This window comes from Barbus barbus (assembly GCF_936440315.1).
Source record: "Barbus barbus genome assembly, chromosome: 28".
Classification (NCBI taxonomy): domain Eukaryota; kingdom Metazoa; phylum Chordata; class Actinopteri; order Cypriniformes; family Cyprinidae; genus Barbus; species Barbus barbus.
In genome coordinates this window covers 6752563-6773063 of record NC_136756.1, presented here as the reverse complement: position 1 = coordinate 6773063, position 20501 = coordinate 6752563, and the positions used below count along the sequence as shown (strand labels likewise).

The following is a 20501-nucleotide window of genomic DNA, read 5'->3' as shown; positions in this document are numbered from 1 at the left end:
GTTTTAGTTTTTAGTTTTAGTTATTTTTGTACTTCCGAGCAGAAAATGTTTATCAGACGATACTAGTCATTTTAAAATGACCACATGCCAGCTCGCTCATTTTTTGGAAAATATGTCGTCTGTTGCAAATTAATTCTTTAACCCAGATTTGATGGGAAGGTAATAAATAGGCCTGTTCTATCACACAGTGTTTACACAACCCTATACAATGATCTGCTGTTTCTACTCATAGGCCTACATGTGTTTCCGATTATTTGTAAAAGAGCAATCAGCAAACTGATTTTATAATTCATATTTGGTATGCACTGCAGAATGATGACATAGAGACAGATATCAACAAACTGCGACCCATACAGAGGAGTACGCGTCCGTTCGATGAGCTCAGAGCCTACGAGTATTTCTTTCGGGAATTCAGCGAGAATTTTGAGGTGAGGACACTTCTGATTAAGTAATGAAAAGGCCAAAAAAATTGTGTAAATCAAAAATGCACTGATTACAAAAATTGCAGACGCAAAAATATGCCTTTAATAGGTTAACTTTTGTATTGTAACCATTTTCTTTCTCTTTTTTTTGATTACTTTTACCCCTCATATATGGAAATTCATTCACTTAGTCATCAGGAGTGATCACTTTCTGTTTTGTTCTCAGGATGATGACTTTGAAAGCCACAGATCTGTCATCCCGGCATCAAGCGTTAACTCAGAGCTTCATCGTCCCATCATCATTCCCACCACGCCAAGCCCCTTTGGCCCTCAGAACAGACGTCCGCTGCGAGAGGACCTTCTGATGCCCAAGTCAAATGAATCACCTCTGGAGCTGGACATCATTTCCATATCAAAAAGGCCAGAGAGCACATCAGACCCCGATCTGGTCTGTAGTTTGGGCCGTCTGGTTCTAGATGCTGGAGTGAATGGAGGCTCTGCGGATGGGCCTCAGGATGAGGGCGGGGAACAAGCAGTGCTGGAAGTGCCAGATACCGCAGCACTGCTGCCGCTGCACGACCCTGACCTTTACTTAGAGATTGTGAAGAGCACCCGCTCAGTGCCCGCCTACACAGAGGTAGCTTACCCAGATTACTTTGGGCATGTGGCACTCAACCTCCGTGAGCCCATTCTAGAGAGGGTTTATGGTGTGCAGAGGTACTACACATATGTTCTACTACCTTTTTGAAATGTTAACGGAATAGTTCACCCCAAAAATTAAAATTTGCTGAAAATTCACTCACCCTCAGACCATCCAAGAGTTGTTTCTTCATCGGAACAGATTTGGAGAAATGTAGCATTCCATCACTCACCAATGAATCCTCTGCAGTGAATGGGTGCCGTCAGAATGAGAGTCCAAACATCACAAAACAATCATCACAAGTAACCCACACCACTCCAGTCCATCAATTAATGTCTTGTGAAGTGAAAAGCTGCATGTTTTTAACTTCAGACCCTTACTTCTGGCTAAAATAGGAGTCTTATCCATAATATTGCTGTCTGAATCAGGAGAGAAATAGTCACAGATCAAGCACCGTTTACAAGCAGTTCAAATCAGTTTTAAACAAATATTTCAGTGGATTTTTTTGATGTGAGAGGAAAACAGAGGATGGACCTTTTGCTGGAGAAAGTGTCATTTATGAATTATGGACTTTTGAATTTTGGCCAGAAGTGATGGTTTAAAGTTAAAAAATCTTAATGATGAATTTACTTCTTAGAAGCACGCACCTTTTGGCTTCAAAAGATGATATTGATGGACTGGAGTGGTGTGGATTACTTGTGGATTATTGTGTTGTTTTTATTAGCTGTTTGGACTCTCATTCTGACGGCACCCATTCACTGCAGAGCATCCATTGGGGGCAAGTGATGCGATGCTAAATTTTTCCAAATCTGTTCCGATGAAGGAACAAACTCATCTACCGTACATCTTGGATGGTCTCAGAGTAGATTTTGAGCTAATTCTCTCTTTTGTGTGTGTGTGTGTGTGTGTGTGTGTGTGAACAATAAATAATAATCTTTATTTGATAAAGTCTTATTTAAAGCAGTTCTATGCCATATTTCCTGTAACCTGTATCTTTTTTTCCCCATGGAAAACAAAATGAGATGTTCAGCAAAATGTTCACACTGCTCTTTTCCATACAACAAAAGCCAGGGCTTCAAAAAAACACCATAAAAGCATCAAAGCTGTCCATGTGACTATATTCCAAATCTTCTGAAGAATTTTATGTGATGATCAGGCCAAAATAAGTGTTATAGACAGCTCCTGGTCACTCTATGCTTCTAAAAATAGAAGGTTTATCAGAACATCTCATTTTGTGCTCCATGGTAGAAAGAAATTTAGACAGAATTTTAGTATTTTAATGAACTTTTCACTTAAGACTTTCTTTTCCAACAGAACGAAGATTTTCCAGGATATTGAGAGGCTCATTCACCCCAGTGACATCCTCGATAAAGTCGTATATGACTTAGACAATCAGAGGTCAGTGTGCACTATAGGAGTATGAAACAAAACTAAGCGGTCTTGCTATGATGAGCGAAGCAAATTCAAGTGAGCTTATACTGTACAAAATCAAGCAAATATTTAATAAAACAAAACTATCATTAGAGGTAGGCAAGTATTTTTATTGCCGTTTTGCAGCTGAAAATAAAAAAAATTGTAACAATATACATGACACATATTTTTTTTTATGGAAAACTGATTAAAAAAATCAAATATAATCCGTAAAATATAGGTAAGATAATTTTTTTTTATTTTTATAGTCATATGAAACAAAATAATAATAATTGTTGTTGTAGTTTCTATGATTATTTTTATTTTAAAATATAATATTTTAATGTGAAACAATATTTATTAACTATATCGTCTGGTATACCAACCAATACTAGCTGCTGAGACTAATGCCACTTTTCTGTTTTATTTATCTTTATTTATTTTTTTGGTGGGAATAGAATGAAGTAGTTAAAAAGGGGGAAAAAAAGTATATATTTATTGTTTCAGACATACCCAGGCTCTTGTCTTGAGTTATTCAAAACGCTTGAATTTTCAATGTAAAATGTTCTTTCAGTTGTCCAGTAATTGAGAACGGCGAGTCTCTGAAGTTCAACTCTAAGTTTGAGTCTGGAAACCTACGGAAAGCAATACAAGTCAGAAAGTATGTGAAGAATTAAATTATAAGCCCTTTTTCTTTCATAAATGTGCTTTTCATAAAATAAAGAAGCCTTTTATAATTTTTATTTTATTTTATTTTTCTGTGTATTGCTTGTATCTATCGGCAGGTTTGAGTATGACTTGATCTTGAACTCGGATATCAATAGTAATCACTACCACCAGTGGTTCTATTTCGAGGTGGGCAATATGCGTCCTGGAGTTCGTTATCGATTCAACATAATCAACTGTGAGAAGTCCAACAGCCAATTCAATTATGGTGCGTCATTTCATGCATTAGTTAAGAAATATACACAAACACAGATGTGAATGGTGATAGTTACTTTCAAATGTCTGTGCCATGAACCTGGATTATCAACTATTAACATTATTATGAATAGTGCTAGAGCTGGAAACCAATTTGTTCTCATATTAACAGAGTATGTATAGGGGTTGAAGAATATGCAGCTATTTGCAGTGTGTTTGTCAGATTTCTGATTTCTATATATGGTGTGACAGGCATGCAAGTGCTCATGTACTCAGTACAGGACGCCATCAACGGCAGCCCCCATTGGCTTAGAACAGGATCAGACATCTGTTACTACAAGTAAAGACCATCCTTTCCATGTTTATGATTACACATTATCCTTAACGGCTATAATGCATTCGAAATACAGTTATGATTTAAAAGAATTCAAGTTGACCTCTATTCCCATCTACCATAGAAATAATTTCTCACGAAGCTCCATTGCAGCTGGCGGTCAAAAGGGCAAATCGTACTTCACCTTGACCTTCACTGTGACCTTTCAGCATAAAGATGATGTTTGCTACTTTGCCTACCATTACCCATACACCTACTCAATGCTGAAGGTACTATTCAAACGTACCCTCCCTAAATTGATGCATCTGATGGACATTAATACTTAGAAGCCCATTAGTATACGAGTTTAGGTGCATAAAGGATGCTTATTATAAACCCTAATGCTTAGTGTAGCCATTTTTACCTTAATATTCAGCAATACTGTTAGAGCTGTAGACTAGTGGTTTTGTGCACAACTGTATGGCAATGTTAGCCCAGTAAGCATGCATTTATGCGTACCTCACAAATTCAGCAGAAAATGGATACCATCAGCAGACATATGGCATGATATTTTTAATATATTACGTTACATACTGTATTTTGATTATGTTCCTCCTTTGTTTAGATGCATCTGCAGAAATTGAGTGCTTTGCGCACAGCTCAGATCTACTACAGACAGGATGATCTGTGTGAAACTCTGGGAGGAAACAGCTGTCCCCTGCTCACCATCACAGCCATGCCAGGATCATCCAGCAATGATCACATCAGCCAGTTCAGTATGTAACACGCACAAGAATATCACTGATAAGCATGCAGCCATAGCAGTATCGTTTATCAGTTCAGTAGATTCCCTCAGCACGCACTCATAAATGCACTCACTCTCATGAACACATGCATTCTCTTGCACCTTATAAACACTCTCACATGCGTCCTCATGTAGGCTCACATGCACCCACTCTCATTAACACTCTTACTGTACATGCATCTTCATATGCTGACTCTCATTAACACTTTTTTTTATGTGTCCACATGCATACTTGTATACACTCACTCCCATAAACACTCTTGCATGCATCCACTTTCATAAACACTCACATGCACTCACTCTCACAAACATTCTTTAGTGTTCTCATGCACTCTCCTTATGCATGCTTACATGCACTCACTCACTCACTCACTCAAACACTCTCACATGCATTCTTATGCACACTCACATGCACTTACTCGCATAAACACTCTCGCATGCATGCTCACATGCGCTCAGTCTCACATCTCGACTTTGTGCATGCTAATATGCACTCTCTCTAACAAACACTCACATTCAGTCACTCTCATGAACACTCTTACATGCATGTTCACATGCATTTGCTCTTATAAACCTTCACATACATCCTCATGCAAGGCCACATGCACTCTCTGTAATGAACACTCTCACTTGCATCCTCATGCAAACTCACGTCTCCATGCATGCTTACATGCACTCAGTCTAACGAACACTCACGTGCATCCTCAAGCAAGCTCACATAAACTCTTCTCATGAAAACTCACATTTATCTTCATGCACACTCATATGCGCCCACTCCCAATGAACACTCTTACTTGCATCCTCATGCATGCTCACATGCATCCACTGTAATGAAAACTCTCACATTCTCACATGCCTCACACCATGTGCTATCGCTAATGAATGTTTTTGCATGTACTCACTCTCATGACACCTCTTGCACTCTTTCTGATGAGCCAGTCATAACGGCTCCCACATGCACTTTCACATGCATGCTCCTATGCATTCTTTCTAATTAACAAATTGTTGCCTTCTTTCATGCACTCTCACATGCACTCGCTGATGATCACTTGCATACTTTCTGATACACTTTCACATGCACACTTAAATCACTCTCTCTATTGAACACATTTGCATTCACGCTCCTATGGACTCTCTAATGAACACTTACATATGTTCTCATGCCCTTTCTCAGACATGCTTGAATGCATTTTCTAAAGTACACTCACATCCACTTTTGCACGCACACTCCTAAGCATACTTTCTCATGGACACTATCGTGCCCTTTTGCATGCACTGTCACATGCAAATTCTCAAGCACTCTGAAATCCACTTTTTTATAAACACACACACGCATTTTCTTATGCACTCTTACTTGCATGTTCCGGTGAATTCTTGCATGCTCTTTCACAATCTTTCTTCCACAGGGTTCAGTGCTATTGCCATTTCAGCCTCTCATACACTCGTGCATGTATTTGAGTGAACACACTCGCATACACTTTCTCATGCACTCTCCCGTGCATTCTTGCATGCACCTGTGCATGCTCTAACTCAAGCATTCTCACATGCATTCTTAAATGCACCTGCGTATACACTCCTTCAAGCACTCTTCTCTGCATTCTTGAATGCACCTGCATATATGCTCATTCAAGCTCTTTTCCATGCATTCTTGAATGCACCTACACATACGCTCATTCAAGCTCTTTTCTCTGCATTCTTGAATGCACCTGCATATATGCTCATTCAAGCTCTTTTCCATGCATTCTTGAATGCACCTACACATACGCTCATTCAAGCTCTTTTCTCTGCATTCTTGAATGCACCTGCATATATGCTCATTCAAGCTCTTTTCCATGCATTCTGGAATGCACCTGCACATACGCTCATTCAAGCACTATCCCACGGATTCTTGAAAGCACCTGCGCATACGCTCGTTCAAGCACTCTCCCACGGATTCTTGAATGCACCTGCGCATACGCTCATTTAAGCACTCTCCCATGCATCTCACTCAGGCACTCTTCCATGCATTCTCTCATGCAAACTGTCAATAATGTGATTTTCATTTTGGCCTCTGTGAATAGGTGTGGCACACTCAGCTATGCTGTAATGTGTGTTTGTAGGAAGCCGTCCAGTGGTGTTTCTGTCTGCACGGGTACATCCTGGAGAGACTAACTCTAGCTGGGTGATGAAGGGCACTCTAGAGTATCTCATGAGCTGCAGTCCTCAAGCCCAAAGTCTACGAGAGAGCTACATCTTCAAAATCATCCCCATGCTCAACCCTGATGGCGTCATTAATGGAAAGTATGTCAACATAGAACACTAGATTCTATAGAGATACTGTTGACAATACAGTCTTAAAGTATTTACCCCTTTCATTCATCATTAGAAAGCAGCACCATCCAAAGTTTTCCATTTTGAAAAATGACATGTTTAATATTTTATTTCTATATAATTTCTAGGGGTGTCAATTTAACATGTTAATGTGATGAAGTTAATTATGGAAAAAAAATAGTGTGTCAAAATTATTTACGCATTTAATGCACTCTACCCTGGCCCAGACCTGTGCGTCAGGTCACATTGAATGCACTTGCTTAAATTTTATGTTGAATCAAAATATTTCCTTTTAAAGCTACTTTTTTGTAATTTCTCAGCCCAAATTGATGTGCAATTAATTTTATTAATTGGCATATCATGCAGAGATTACGATTTGCATAATAAAAATATTGATAATGTGGTATTGTTTGTTAATAGTGTAAATGAAAGTTATCACACAGTGTTGCTGATAATGGAAAGGGCAATCATTCTTCACACACTTTATCTGTAATGACACTCTGCAGTCATCGTTGTTCTCTGAGTGGGGAGGATCTGAACAGACAGTGGCAGAACCCCAATGCCGAGCTGCACCCCACCATCTACCACGCCAAGAGTCTTCTCCAGTACCTCAGAGCTACAGGAAGAACTCCACTGGTGAGAGAGCATTACGCTTTATATGAGAGAACTCTGTTTAAACGGAGATAATGACTTGTCTCTTAACTGTGTGTTTAGGTGTTCTGCGACTATCACGGCCATTCACGGAAGAAGAATGTTTTCATGTACGGCTGTAGTATTAAGGAGACGGTGTGGCAGACCAGTGTCAACACCGGAACCTGTGACCTACACGAGGACCTTGGATACAGGGTAACATCATCTGCACACTTTTATATGCTACCATTCTAAATCTTTTATTGACATTTTTTTGGCATGTTTAATGTATTATGTAGGCATCATAATTTACAACATTTAAAATTGTGACGAGTCGGCTGCCTCCCCCCTTATCATCATCACCACCCCGTCCCGTATTCGCCGCCCCTTCCCTCTCTCACACACCCACTCCCGTCGGGAGCCTGGTGAAGGGCGGCGAATACGGGACGGGTGGTGATGATGATAAGGGGGGAGGCAGCCGACTCGTCACACAATATACAAAGATCCTTTTCAGTCCATCCAGATCAATTATGATAACTAACCTGCAAAAATGGCTTGTCTACAAATCATGCACATATGACTGCCCACGTTTACATATTAAAGGAATTGGTTACCAAAACATAGAAATTTGTGAATGGAAATGCTTGTGCTTAACACAAAAGAAGATATCTGATCAGTGTTTCAGTTGTTTTAGTTTGGAATAAATGCATGCTGCCTTTATACCTGCTCGCAGCAAACAGCACAAATGACTGAAAACTGACTGGCTGTATTTTTCTTTTATTTGAGCAGAATATCTCAATAGTGATGACTAAACTCCAACTTTAATGTTTTCCGGTGTTTACAGCTCCTCAGTCCTTTTTCTGTAATGTAGAGAAAGCCAGGTTGGGAATATTATTCAAACCTCTGGGCGGAAAATGCATCAATTTTAAAGAAGAGCTCTGATTGGGGATCTAAATTCTTGACATCTTGACAATCGCAACCTGAAAGCTTGTTATCAATGCAAGATAACACCAATTTAAAATGAAACATTTTCAGAATAAATAACCAAATATCACAGACGATTATATTTAATAAATCGATAGAAGCAGAAATCGTGATCACAATTAAAATAATTTATGTAGCGCTATCTGAACACTGAACTGACTTGACTCTATCATCTTTTAGAGCTGCTTTACAGCAGAATCTGAACTGTCTCCATATTTGAGTTTCCATAATCGATTCTGCTATTTTCCTGTTTATTACTGTGAAGCTGCTTTGACGCGATCTGTGCTGTATAAAGCGCTATAGAAATAAAGGTAGCTTGCCAACTTTGGAGCTTAAAATATGTGGGTTACATTATATAAACAAAAACAACTTAAGCATTATTCAAATATCGCATATATTTTCACAGACTAAAGTCAGTCATAAGATTTTGGAATGACATGAGGATGAGTAAATGACAGACTTTTTGGTGAATTATTCTTTTAGAAGTACAGCAGCATAAACAGTTTGTTTAATTCTAAGGATCAAAGAGATAGTAGAGGATAATCATGTAAAAAAATAAATACTTTCTGTCAAGTCATGTCAAGTAGTTTAGCTTTCTAAAATGCACTTGAAGAGGTTTATTGTGTGTCATGTTTTTTTTAGACTCTGCCGAAGCTGCTGTCTCAGATGGCTCCAGCGTTCAGCCTGTCCAGCTGCAGTTTTGTAGTTGAACGCTCTAAAGAGGCCACGGCGCGTGTGGTGGTGTGGAGAGAGATCGGAGTGCAGCGCAGTTACACCATGGAGAGCACGCTGTGCGGCTGCGACCAGGGCAAATACAAGGTGAGGGTGGTCCATTTTATTCAGAAAAAGAGACTATAACTTTTTTTTTTTTTTTTTTTGTAATTAACTTTAAGCCTTCTTTTTATCAGTAATATTTAGAATATACAGAAGTTTTTAAAAATCATAGTTCTGCTGAAAATGACCAAGAATATCGGGTTACCAAGACATCTGCAGATAAAGAACAAAAGCACACACAACATATAAATCACCATTTGGTTCTCGTTATCCAATTATTTGATGTTCAGAGCATGGGAAGGAAAAAGTCGACATTAACAATCACGGATCTGATGTCATGCGTGCCATGAGGAAGTGTTTTAATGAGTACAGTCTAGGGTTCAGTGATGGCCCAGGGTCAGTGTCGGTGAGTTTCAGGTTGGTTTATTGAATATTACTTTCAATATATATAATTTTTTTTTTTTTGTCAGGGCAGTGCAAGTCTTTTATATGACTTACATTCAAATTTATTGACTTAGTGATGATATACATATATCTTGATGCCTTATGAACTTAAAAAAAATATTCATTAGACATTGTTGTGAATTCATTTGATTTAAATATGTAAATGTTAATGTTATCTTGTTGGACCACATAGAAAATTGAAATTTTTAGCAAATTTTTGTAGCAGGTTTGGAGGCATCAGTTAGAATGAGCTGGAAAACTGATAAACAAACCACAGATTTCTTTTCTTATCCAAAATTTGTTTAATGAAATAAGAAAATATAATTGTAAAAAAAAGCACTATTAAATATTTTATATTAAGAAATAATAATAAAAATAATTCTTAAAAATTACCAAAAGTTTGTTATTGAGAAAGTACATAAAAATATTTTTCTATGATATGATATATGATATGATATTATATTATATTTAAAAAAAAATGTGCCATGAAAATATAGGCAGGGCAAGTAACCTGGGCAGAAAAAAATTAGAAAAAAGACAACTTGGCCAGTACTTATGTTCAATTATTATCTTATAATAACACGAGATTGCCTTTAATAGCCAAATTCAAAATTCGATTTGCGTACTTGTGTAAAGTTTTTCTTGCCTTGCTATTATTGTTTTTGCTGTTATCTAGTAAGTGTCCTTGAAATTAATTTCTCACAGGGTGTGGGAACACTTAGCAAAGAGACAAGAAACTTTCAAAATAGGACTCATTGTAACCCCATGCAAATGCTGTGGAAACAGGCAAAGAAAAAACACTTCAGCTTGAACATTAACACAGGAGGAGTTTTAACCATATGCAGGGTGCAAATAAAAGCAGTCCAGTGTGACATAAGGGTTCTTGGCTCTCTGTGAGGGTGAGATAGTTAAGTTATCTAATGATACGACATGGTCTTGGCAGGGTGTTTCTTGGCTGGAATGAACAGCAGCTTGGTTTGTGATAATTCAGCCATCTGAGATGAGTGCTCATCCAGACAGAGATGCCACACTTTAGCCTGTGTTATTCATTTGACAATGGAATTTAGAGTCACTGGGCAACTGGGCATAACCCACAGTTCAAAACCGTGCTAAGACCTTCTCACATTGTTTAACCCAGTTGTAAAAGTGCCGTTAAGCCTGAGTTAACATCCTTTTTAACCAGGGTCATGCGTAATGTGAAAAGCCTATACAAGTGTGTATAGCTGTGGGTTTACGCTGCCTTTCAAAAGGTGGAAAATAAGAATATGAGAACTTTGCTCTAGTTGTTCTGTTCTGGAACAATGTTGTGAGACTTTCTGCAATCCTCCAAGTAAAACAGCTTCATCTTCATCACTGGACTCCATAAAGTGGAAATAATTCCACACACTGCCTGTTCAAAATCAGCTTCGCTTGCCTAATGTCAGAGAAATGATGGAAAAGTTCGACCACACCTACTTTTATTGTTTTTATGACTATTTTCTATATTTTAGAATCACAGTAAAGTTGTCGAAATTCTGTAGTAACATAAAAGGAATTATGCAGTGACCAAAATATCTCTAATTTTGAGCTCTGCTCACTCTGGACTCTCAATCAACTTTTTATAACAATTTTTCATCCATTTATTTTTCCTTTTTTAAACCAGAAATAAAATACTGTTGGCTGTGGAATCAAGACATGATTGGAAGCAACAATTGGAATTGGCTGCATTAAAGGCTGGGAAAAGTATTTCAAAGGATGAGAGCAAGAGTCTGGTGATGTCTATGGGTCACAGACTCACTGCTGTGATTGTGCGCAAGGGATCTGCAACTAAATAATAGCTTTTAATCTTTTATATCTGCCTTATGTTCAACTGTCCCAATACTTATGCTCACATCAATGAGTGGATGAACTCTAAAAGTGCTGATGTCATTTTGTAATCATAAAGGTAGTTTTTCAAAATATCTTGATTATAAAAAAAGATGTATAATGTATTGACAACACATAAATTACTTTGCATTTAATCCGCTATTCCTGTAGCTTGAAAAGTAATCAAATTATATATTTTATATGTTTACCCTTAACCTGAAGCATTTCCACATAGACATGCAGCAGTATCGGACACCTTGGGAGTGAGAACCGGTTGACTGTTTAAAGGGAGCAAGAGGGGAGCATCCCTGTCACCTGCTTGAGAAATTTTTATTTTGGAATTCAACATAAGGTTTAAAAAATTCTTATCAAAGGGAAAAATTAATAGATGCAAAAGTGCATGGACCCATATTGATGCTGGCATAGCCTGCTCATTTACGCTTTTTAAATATTTTTATAGGAACATTTTGTAATGTTATATTCTAATGACAGTGTCATTCAGTATATAGCATATACTTCCACTGAAAAAAAAAAAATTGTCTTTCTTGGACACCAACAGAATCCACTGACACACAAGAGCTGAACAGATGTTTTCCAGTTCACTGACTCATTAATATTATCAAAAGTGATATAACCACTGCTTGTTTCTCTAATTAAATGATGCTTAAATATTGATGAATGTAAAATGACAGGTTTTCATGCTGAGCGAGAGCAGTAGATGGTGCTATAGGCCCGGTGTGAAAGATGTGTGACTCTCAGTCTCCTGTCTGCAGGACATATAATGGTGTCTCTGTGAGTTCAAGGAACGTGGCTGAAGATACTTTCGGCCCAGTATGTGAATCTAATAGTGACAATTTACCATAACTAGGTTAGTGCTATGCTAATGTATCGTCCCATTAAAAAATAATAAGCAGCGCTGTATTCTATAGTTCTCTAACAGTGTGTTCAGACCTGTGTTGGAGCCATCAAGTATTGGTTCATAAACAGCATGTAAGCTTTTCTGTATTCTCATTTTCTGTCCGTTAATTTTTGTTAAAAAATTCCAGCATCAGTTGTCTCACTTAAACGTTATGAGACATCCCCAAAAATATCAAACATGTAACAAAAAAACATATTCATTTTACTTTATTTCCATTTTAAACTATTTCAATTTAAGGTTAATTTTTTGACAAAAACTAAATGACAGTCTAATCCAAAAAAAATACCCACTTTACACTGGAAGAGACCACCAGACTGACACGTCGAGCTGCCTGTCACAGGCCATTTGTTCTTACATGTCACTTAGCAGCAGTTTAAAATAATAGTTATTAAATAATAATAAACATTGGGCATGGGGGAAAACAATGAAATACCAGCTCAGCATTCTCTGTGAGCAGCTTTAACACCAGAGCATTTTGGAATCCAAATGCAATACAGTAAGTGCTGTTTACTTCACAAACGCAAAACTAAGCAGCTTGTGGGTGTCTAGTTTACTTGCTGCTAAGTACCTCAAACAAAACGCTTTCAAAGATTGAATTTGATTAATAACAAACTTTGGCAAATCCAGTGATTTAGTGCTTTCAGTGAATCAACCCAGTGCATCATAAACATGACTTTGCTTCCAAAGAGACTGAAAACACCTGTGTGCCCTTACTTGAGGAAGCTGTGTGCAGCCTGCCAATCATAGATTTCAGCAGATTGAGAACGTTTAGTGTGCGATATGCATCAGAGATCAGCTGATTAGTGCACAGACTGATTTAGTTAGTGTCACAGACAGATCAGATTAGTCCAATATGTGAAGATAGCTTCTTGACTACAGAAAAGATTATTTTGGCTGTTTATAATTTTTTTTTATATATAAACAGTTTATTAAATTAACAGTATTAATGTAAGTTTTAAGATATCCCCAATGACAAATTATCATTGTTATTATTATATTATTATTATTTTATTCAATGAACAGCTGTTTCTTGTTGTTCTGCTGTCTTTTATTATGAATTATGGATTACAGATTTTTACTCAAACTATGATAAAATTGACAAAAGCAACTTTACAGCTCAAATATTCATAAGTTTTAATAGAATTAAGCTTTTAAAATTAACATTTCATTTTTAAAAAGTGATTTTTATAATGCATTTAAGCCCTCCAGATATTGACCCCCCCCCCCCCCCCCCCCCCCACACACACACACACACACACACACACACATTCTAAGTGCATCTCCGTAATTTTGATTGATTTCTTTTTTCTTTTTATTAAATAAAAATTTTGGCAAGTTGAAATTTATTTTTCAGGAAATCAACATTATGGCACAAATAAATAAATACATAAGAGCTAATATGCATAGTGAGAATTTGTCTTTAAAATAAAGTGTTACCATATTTGTCTTTTTTTATTTTAAATGTTTAAAAAAATCTAAAAGTTATACATTGTATGTGTTATACTGTATCTTATAGTGGACCTGGAATATACAATAAATTAATTCCTCTAATGATATTATTTAATGTTTTAATTACCTATTTTAATTCATCATGTCCCACATCCAGACAATATACACTCAGAGACCCCAATGCTGAGTGAATTAAGACACAAAATCACACGTCCTCTGTTAATAAATGTAACCCAGATGTCATTTTGCAAACCAATCCTTTACAAATAGTCCATGTAACAGGTGAAACAGGTGTGTGTTTGTGTGTGTTTGCAGGGGCTCCAGATTGGTACAAGTGAACTGGAAGAAATGGGTGCTCAGTTTTGTTTGGCTCTGCTCAGGCTAAGACGCTTCACGTCCCCCTTAGAGCTCCACAACCACAACTCCCATCTGCTGGACATGGAGAACGACCTGATAGACACCCGCAGCATCCCCAACATCACCAGGTAAACATTCACATACAGTGACCTTATCCAGCTCAGGACGTCCTGTTATTCTGCTGCCACATGAACCGGCACAACAGTTGCCGTATCGAATTTCAATACAACATTAAGCAGCTCGGAGCCCGCAATGTTCAGAACAATAATAGCCATGATGTCCATGATGTCAGAAGCTTCTAGACTCTAGAAGCTTCTTGGGAGAACTTACTTTGGCCCATCCCGGCTTGTGTATTTCTGTAATGGATAACAACATACACACACACACACACACACACACACACAATCTTGCAGGCCTCTTCTAATGGCCGGCACCACTTGAGGAGATGTCGGTCACATGGGGCTCAGCGCACTTGAGTGAAAAGAGAAGCACTCTGCTCATTATAGTCATCTAATCACCTGATCAAAACGCCCGCTAATCCACTTTGAGTCTGCCCCCCCCTCCCCTCTGCCAGTCTCGCTCGGATCCAGTTTCTTCCCCATCACACCATTAAAACCATTAAAACCCCACTAAAACCAGCCAAACCACCAGACCACACATTAAACCATTTAACTGCTTAACAAGAGAGCCATAAAACCATCATCACTCTTAGTAAGGTTATTGCGTTAGGAGAAAGAGAGGCATGCAAAGAAATGCCTCCTCTGCTGCCACATGAGGTTTTCGACCGCTAACCTGCAGGAGTCGTTTGTTGGTTTTGTTGTATTGACCGGTCATTTATTATAGCTCAAAATTAGGGTTAGAGATTTGAACAACCCTTTAACCTGAAGTATTAAACTGTGGCTCGTAACTCGTCCCGCAGCGTTTGTTTTACAGGCATGAATGATGGCTCAAATTTTGCAGCTTGTTGAAGAGAGATGGGAAATCCCATAGACTTACATTGAATGGGGGTTCTGAGTTATTCTTAATGGAAGAATATTATAGAGAAATTGGGGTGGGCTCTGTTTACTTGGTCCTCCATATACCAAACAATCATGGGAATATCTGGTATATTTGCAGTTTTATATTGTACAGCTTGTATACACTGCTTGCCATTTGGATTCACATAAGCAAATACTGAAGACTCTAGAATTGCAGTGATTGACATGTTGTATGTTTGGCAACAATTGTTTTAACCCTAACTGATGCAGTATGTAGCTTTTTTAAAAATTTATGGGAGGACAGTATTCAGATGAATCATGCAATGCGATGTATTAACGTTTTGTGCCATTATTTAAACCCCCAAAAAAGCATGTTTTAAAACAGGTGGCAATTTGCACTGCTCTTGGTAGATTATGGAAATGATCTGGCTGCGTCTGTGTTCTTCAATGCGAGCATTGTCAGTAAATTTGCTGTGTTTAGTAAATCTGGCCCTAGGTTGGAAGACGTGCTCATGTCCATATTTCAGGATGGCAATGTCAGGATTCGTTGAACCCAAACTGTGGAATAGTGGTTCAGTGAGCGTGAGGAATCATTTTCACATATGAATTAGCCACCACAGAGTCCTGAGCTTAACTCTACTGAAAGTCTGGAGTCGTCTTTACAGAATAGTTTTACCCTCCCTTTGTCAATACAAGATCTCAGCCAAAAATTAATGCAACTCTTAATGGAAATAAATGTTGTGATGTTGCATAACGTTGTCGAAACAATGCCACAATGAAAGCATAACGTTATTAAAGTTAAAGACAGTCCAATAAAATATTAGAGTCTGCAACTTTTTTTGGGCAGGTAGTATAAAGTCAACTCCAGCACTTCACAAAGACTTTCAATGGGGTTAAGGTCAGGACTCTGTATTGGCCCAATGAATCTTGAGTTGTTAGGAAGCCACTGATTATGCTCTAATTGTAGAATCCATTCTAATTGCAAAGAAGTAATTCACTTGAATATAATGATCATCAATGCACACTTGACTCGGAAGATGCGTATCGACATACAACTGCTGGATTAACCCGATGGTGCAGGAGCTGCTATATAACCGCTGCCCTGCACAGGAGCTATTGATGTTGGTAGAGCCAATCTTCATGAAAACTACACATGCTTAGAAGTGCTTAGCCTAATTAAATGTAAATACATAATGATTCTCATTTTCTCTCTTAAGATGCCCCTAAACATAAACTCTCATTCATAGCATTTTTTAGTTACTCGGTCTCAAATGCAAACATTATAATTCCATTAGGATCCTTGGGAAACTAGCTTAAACATAAATTGCATTGTTTCTCATTCATGATTGAGCTCATTGACTTCTATAAATAACTTAATGTTTGTCAGAGCCGATATACTTATGGAGAGCCCTCTAACATGTAAAGCGATTGCACTTCAGACGACCCGAGTTCGAGTCCCGACTCGAGGACCCTTACCAATTCCATCTTCCTCTCTCCACCACTTTGCTTCCTGTCTGTCTATATTGCAATATATCCTATAAAAATAAAGCCAAAACGCCACAAAATAAAGCTAAAAATGCTATGCTGATGCTTAGACCCTATGCGAATATGCACTTTTAAGCATAGAGCATGTTTACACTTGGCAGGTTTGGTTAATTTAAAACTAATACTGGTGTGATTTCTCGGTTTTTGCAGATAGACGTTTATTAGTCAAAAGGTTCAATGAAACAAAAACACAACCACCTAGCAATTACCCAGAATGCCTTATTAACAGTAACACCCTAACATTAAGACATTGAGTTTTGCCTTTCAAACATCACTTGCAGAAGAGATAAAAATCTCACACGACTGAGTATTAAAGTAGTGTTAATAGAAATGAGGTAGACTGATTGTGATTTATGGGAATAAATTGTTCTATCTGTTTCTGTCTGAAGATATGATCTCACTTCTTATATACTTAGCTGACATATATTAACTGACAGCTGTGTGTGTGTGTGTGTGTGTGTGTGTGTGTTTCCTGCAGTCCCACCACATACGTGTTGGAAGAGGATGAGCCAGCGTTCCTGGAGGAAGTCGACTACAGTGCAGGAAGCAATGACGAGAATGATCCCGATCTTGAACCCGATCTCCAGGATAACCATGCCCTCCCGGACCCCAATTCTGACTCCGAGTTCAGCCGCCAAGACTCACTTAACTGAAATGAAACCACTCGCTTTAGTGTAAGGCTTTAGCTGATCTCACCAGTCGTTTGCCTGTGTACTGCATCACCTGTGTTTGCCTAATTGCCTACTTTATAGAAACTCCTTTGTTCACAAAGTTGACCTAAATTAGAATAACCTAACTTTAAAATCGGCTTTCTAACAACAAATATAACATAATAATGCAGAAGATCCTTTTGAGACCATAATGCTTATAGATGCTTTACAAGTTACAGCATTATTAGTAATGTTAGAAATCAATCTAAAATACGTCATTATTAAAATGGAGGAAAAGTTTGGTCGTTATTTAGTCATCCTCATGTTCCTAACCTGCTTAACTTTCAAAGTTATGTGGAACACACAAGTAGATGTTATGACGAATGTTCACACTTTTCTGTTCCGTACAATGAAAATGTAGTTTTAAAGGGTTAGTTCACCCAAAAGTGAAAATTTGCTGCTTTTTTTTTTTTTCTTCTTTTTCTCAGCCTGAGGTCATTCAAGAAGTAGGTGACGTTTTTTCTTGAGTAGAACAGTAAAGAAGAGTTTTAGCTGAAACCGTGGTCCATTCATAAAATGTCAATAGCTACTGTCACTTTAGGAGTCAAAAAGCATATACAGGCAACACAAAATTAATACTCATGGCTCCTGACTATATATTGAGGTCTTATGAAGCAAAACGATTGGTCTGTGCAAGAAACTGAATATTATTTACAACATTATCTGTAATCCAGAGCTTCAGGCAAACTGAGTATGATGCTCAAGAGTCTGGATAATGTTCAGTTTCTTCCACAGACCAATCGTTTCGCTTCAATATATCATCAGGAGCCATGAATATTAATTTTGTGTTATCCGTATATGCTTTTTTGACACTCAGAGTGATGTCAGCCACTGACTTGCATTTTATGAATCACCAAGGACCACGGTTTCAGCTAAACATCTTTAATGTTCTACTGAAGAAAAAAGCTACCTACATCTTGGATGGCCTGAGGGTGAGTAGATTAACAGCAAATGTTCATTTTTGAGTGAACTATTGCTTTGTTGCATGGTATGTTCCACAGAAGAGAAAGTCAAACAGATTTGGAAGGACGTGAGGATGAGTAAATGACGAAACCTTTAAAACTCTGAAAGGTGAAAATGTAACAGTCCCTATAATAAGAAATTGGATGAAATTATTCATTATAGTTATTAACAAAAATGAAAAGTTATTTAAACGGTCACTAATTAAAAAATTCTGGTGCTATATTATAAAAGGCCATGACCATTTCATAAATACTGGTGTTTCCTTGACTCACATTTGATTAAGAACAGCTGGTATGGCTGTAATCCTGATTCAACCTTGACATATGGTCATCTAACAAACCACAGTGTCACGTAACTTCACCTTGAGTATAGAATCAAAGCTGCACGCTCATAACAACACCTCACAGTACAACAATGCAGTCTAATGAATGTAACGTCACTCTTATTTTCTCAAGAAACGCTCACCTGCGTGCTTTCTGTGGCCTGATAGAATTACCATGAGGTCGCAGTGCTAGATCAGTATTGTTTGTGTGAGCGCCTGTTCACGGCACATTTTGTGGCTGTACTTACTTTTTAATTGGGAGAGCTTCTGTATTTTAATTTAGATGTTAATATTTATTTGTTGCATTTGTATAATTAGTGCATGGTTTTTGGAAGTCGCCTTTTTAATTTATTTTATTATTATTTGTTTATTGGGAGAAATGTAATACTTGATTTTGATGCTGGCAGTGCAGCGTGTGTGAGTGTGCTTGTTTGTTGTCGTGTTTGTTTGTTGTCAGCAGTTGGCCAAAATACTAAGTTTGGTTGTGTTTGAATGATTGTCAAACTTTGATTGAAAGGATGGGTAATAAACAACTAAGTTAAACTGATCCGTCTGTTGCTTTTGCACTTATTTTGGATTTAAATGGCTTTTTTTTTTTATTAAGACTCATTTTCAGTGTGGACAAATTAATGTACTTGCTGATATTTATTTCAAATAAATGCTATTCTTGAACTTTTTTTGTTCATCAAACAAATCCTAGAAAAAAATGTCTAGAAAAATATAAAACTACACATGTTTTCAACATTGATAATAGGAAATGTGACTTTCAAATCAGCATATTAGAATGATTTCTGAAGGACCATGTGACACTGAAGTAATTTTGCTGAAAATTCAGCTTTGATCACAGCAATAAATTACATTTTAACACTCAATAGACTATGATAGATTGATACTGCACATTTGATGTTTTCAGAGATTTTCATGAATTTTAAGTAGTGGTGTCAAACGATTAATCGTGATTAATCGCATCCAAAATAAAGGTTTTTGTTTACATAACATATGTGTGTGTACTGTGTATATTTATTATGTTTATATAATACACACATGCATGTATACATTTCAGAAAAATATGTTGTTTTTATATTAAATATATTTATATATAATATAAATTATATGAATATAAATATAGAGACGTAAATATTTTCAAACTATATACTGTATGTGTGTGTATTTAAATGTACATAATAAATATACACCGTACACACAAATTATGTAAACAAAATTTTTTATTTTGGATGCGAGTAATCACGATTAATCATTTGACAGCACTAATTTGAAGTATCAACTAAACAAATATTTAAATTCATAACTTTAGCTATCATTAAATTGTATCATATCAGCCACCCATGTTGACTGACCATCTAATTAAAATACACACTTTCCAAATATTATCACAAAATTTCAACATTTTACAGTACATGCTAAATTGCGCCTACTGTCATACAATCGATTAAATAAAACCGAATGTAGACTTTACGTAGTGAAAAACCACAGCCATGACGTTTATATATAACAACAGACGTTCATCTGCCCAGAAGAGTCTTACTGTTTAAAGGATAACTGAGACAACTTTACAGCTCAAATAACACAGTTTTGTATGAAATAATTAATGTAAGCACTTTAACACAATTAGAAGCTTCACATTTAGGCTTCTAAATGTCTCCTAAATGCCTTGCCCATAGGCTTCTTTTGTACATGCATTAGTGAAAATGCTATTTTTGCTTGTTTTTACAAACTGTGGCACTACAACATACAACATTG

The 20501-nt window shown here is 37.1% G+C and overlaps 1 protein-coding gene across 2 annotated transcripts in view; it reads left to right on the top strand.

Annotated features, from left to right (window-relative positions):
• agtpbp1 (ATP/GTP binding carboxypeptidase 1) overlaps window positions 1–19734 on the top strand; it is a 33577-nt gene extending 13843 nt beyond the window's left edge. Inside the window, exons 13-27 of one of the 2 annotated variants that reach the window (XR_013782223.1) lie at window positions 312–428; window positions 649–1139; window positions 2377–2460; window positions 3047–3133; window positions 3258–3406; window positions 3646–3733; window positions 3852–3996; window positions 4332–4482; window positions 6611–6791; window positions 7328–7457; window positions 7536–7667; window positions 9078–9254; window positions 14182–14351; window positions 17224–18360; window positions 18466–19286. Coding sequence is in view for 1 of the 2 variants with exons in the window: in XM_079382751.1 (XP_079238877.1) it covers window positions 312–428; window positions 649–1139; window positions 2377–2460; window positions 3047–3133; window positions 3258–3406; window positions 3646–3733; window positions 3852–3996; window positions 4332–4482; window positions 6611–6791; window positions 7328–7457; window positions 7536–7667; window positions 9078–9254; window positions 14182–14351; window positions 17224–17398 (2277 nt within the window). In the remaining variant the exon portion in view is untranslated. Of the gene's footprint in view, window positions 1–311; window positions 429–648; window positions 1140–2376; window positions 2461–3046; window positions 3134–3257; window positions 3407–3645; window positions 3734–3851; window positions 3997–4331; window positions 4483–6610; window positions 6792–7327; window positions 7458–7535; window positions 7668–9077; window positions 9255–14181; window positions 14352–17223 lie in introns of both variants that reach the window. The other variant, XM_079382751.1, reaches the window with a different exon arrangement.
• Window positions 19735–20501: the final 767 nt, after the last annotated feature.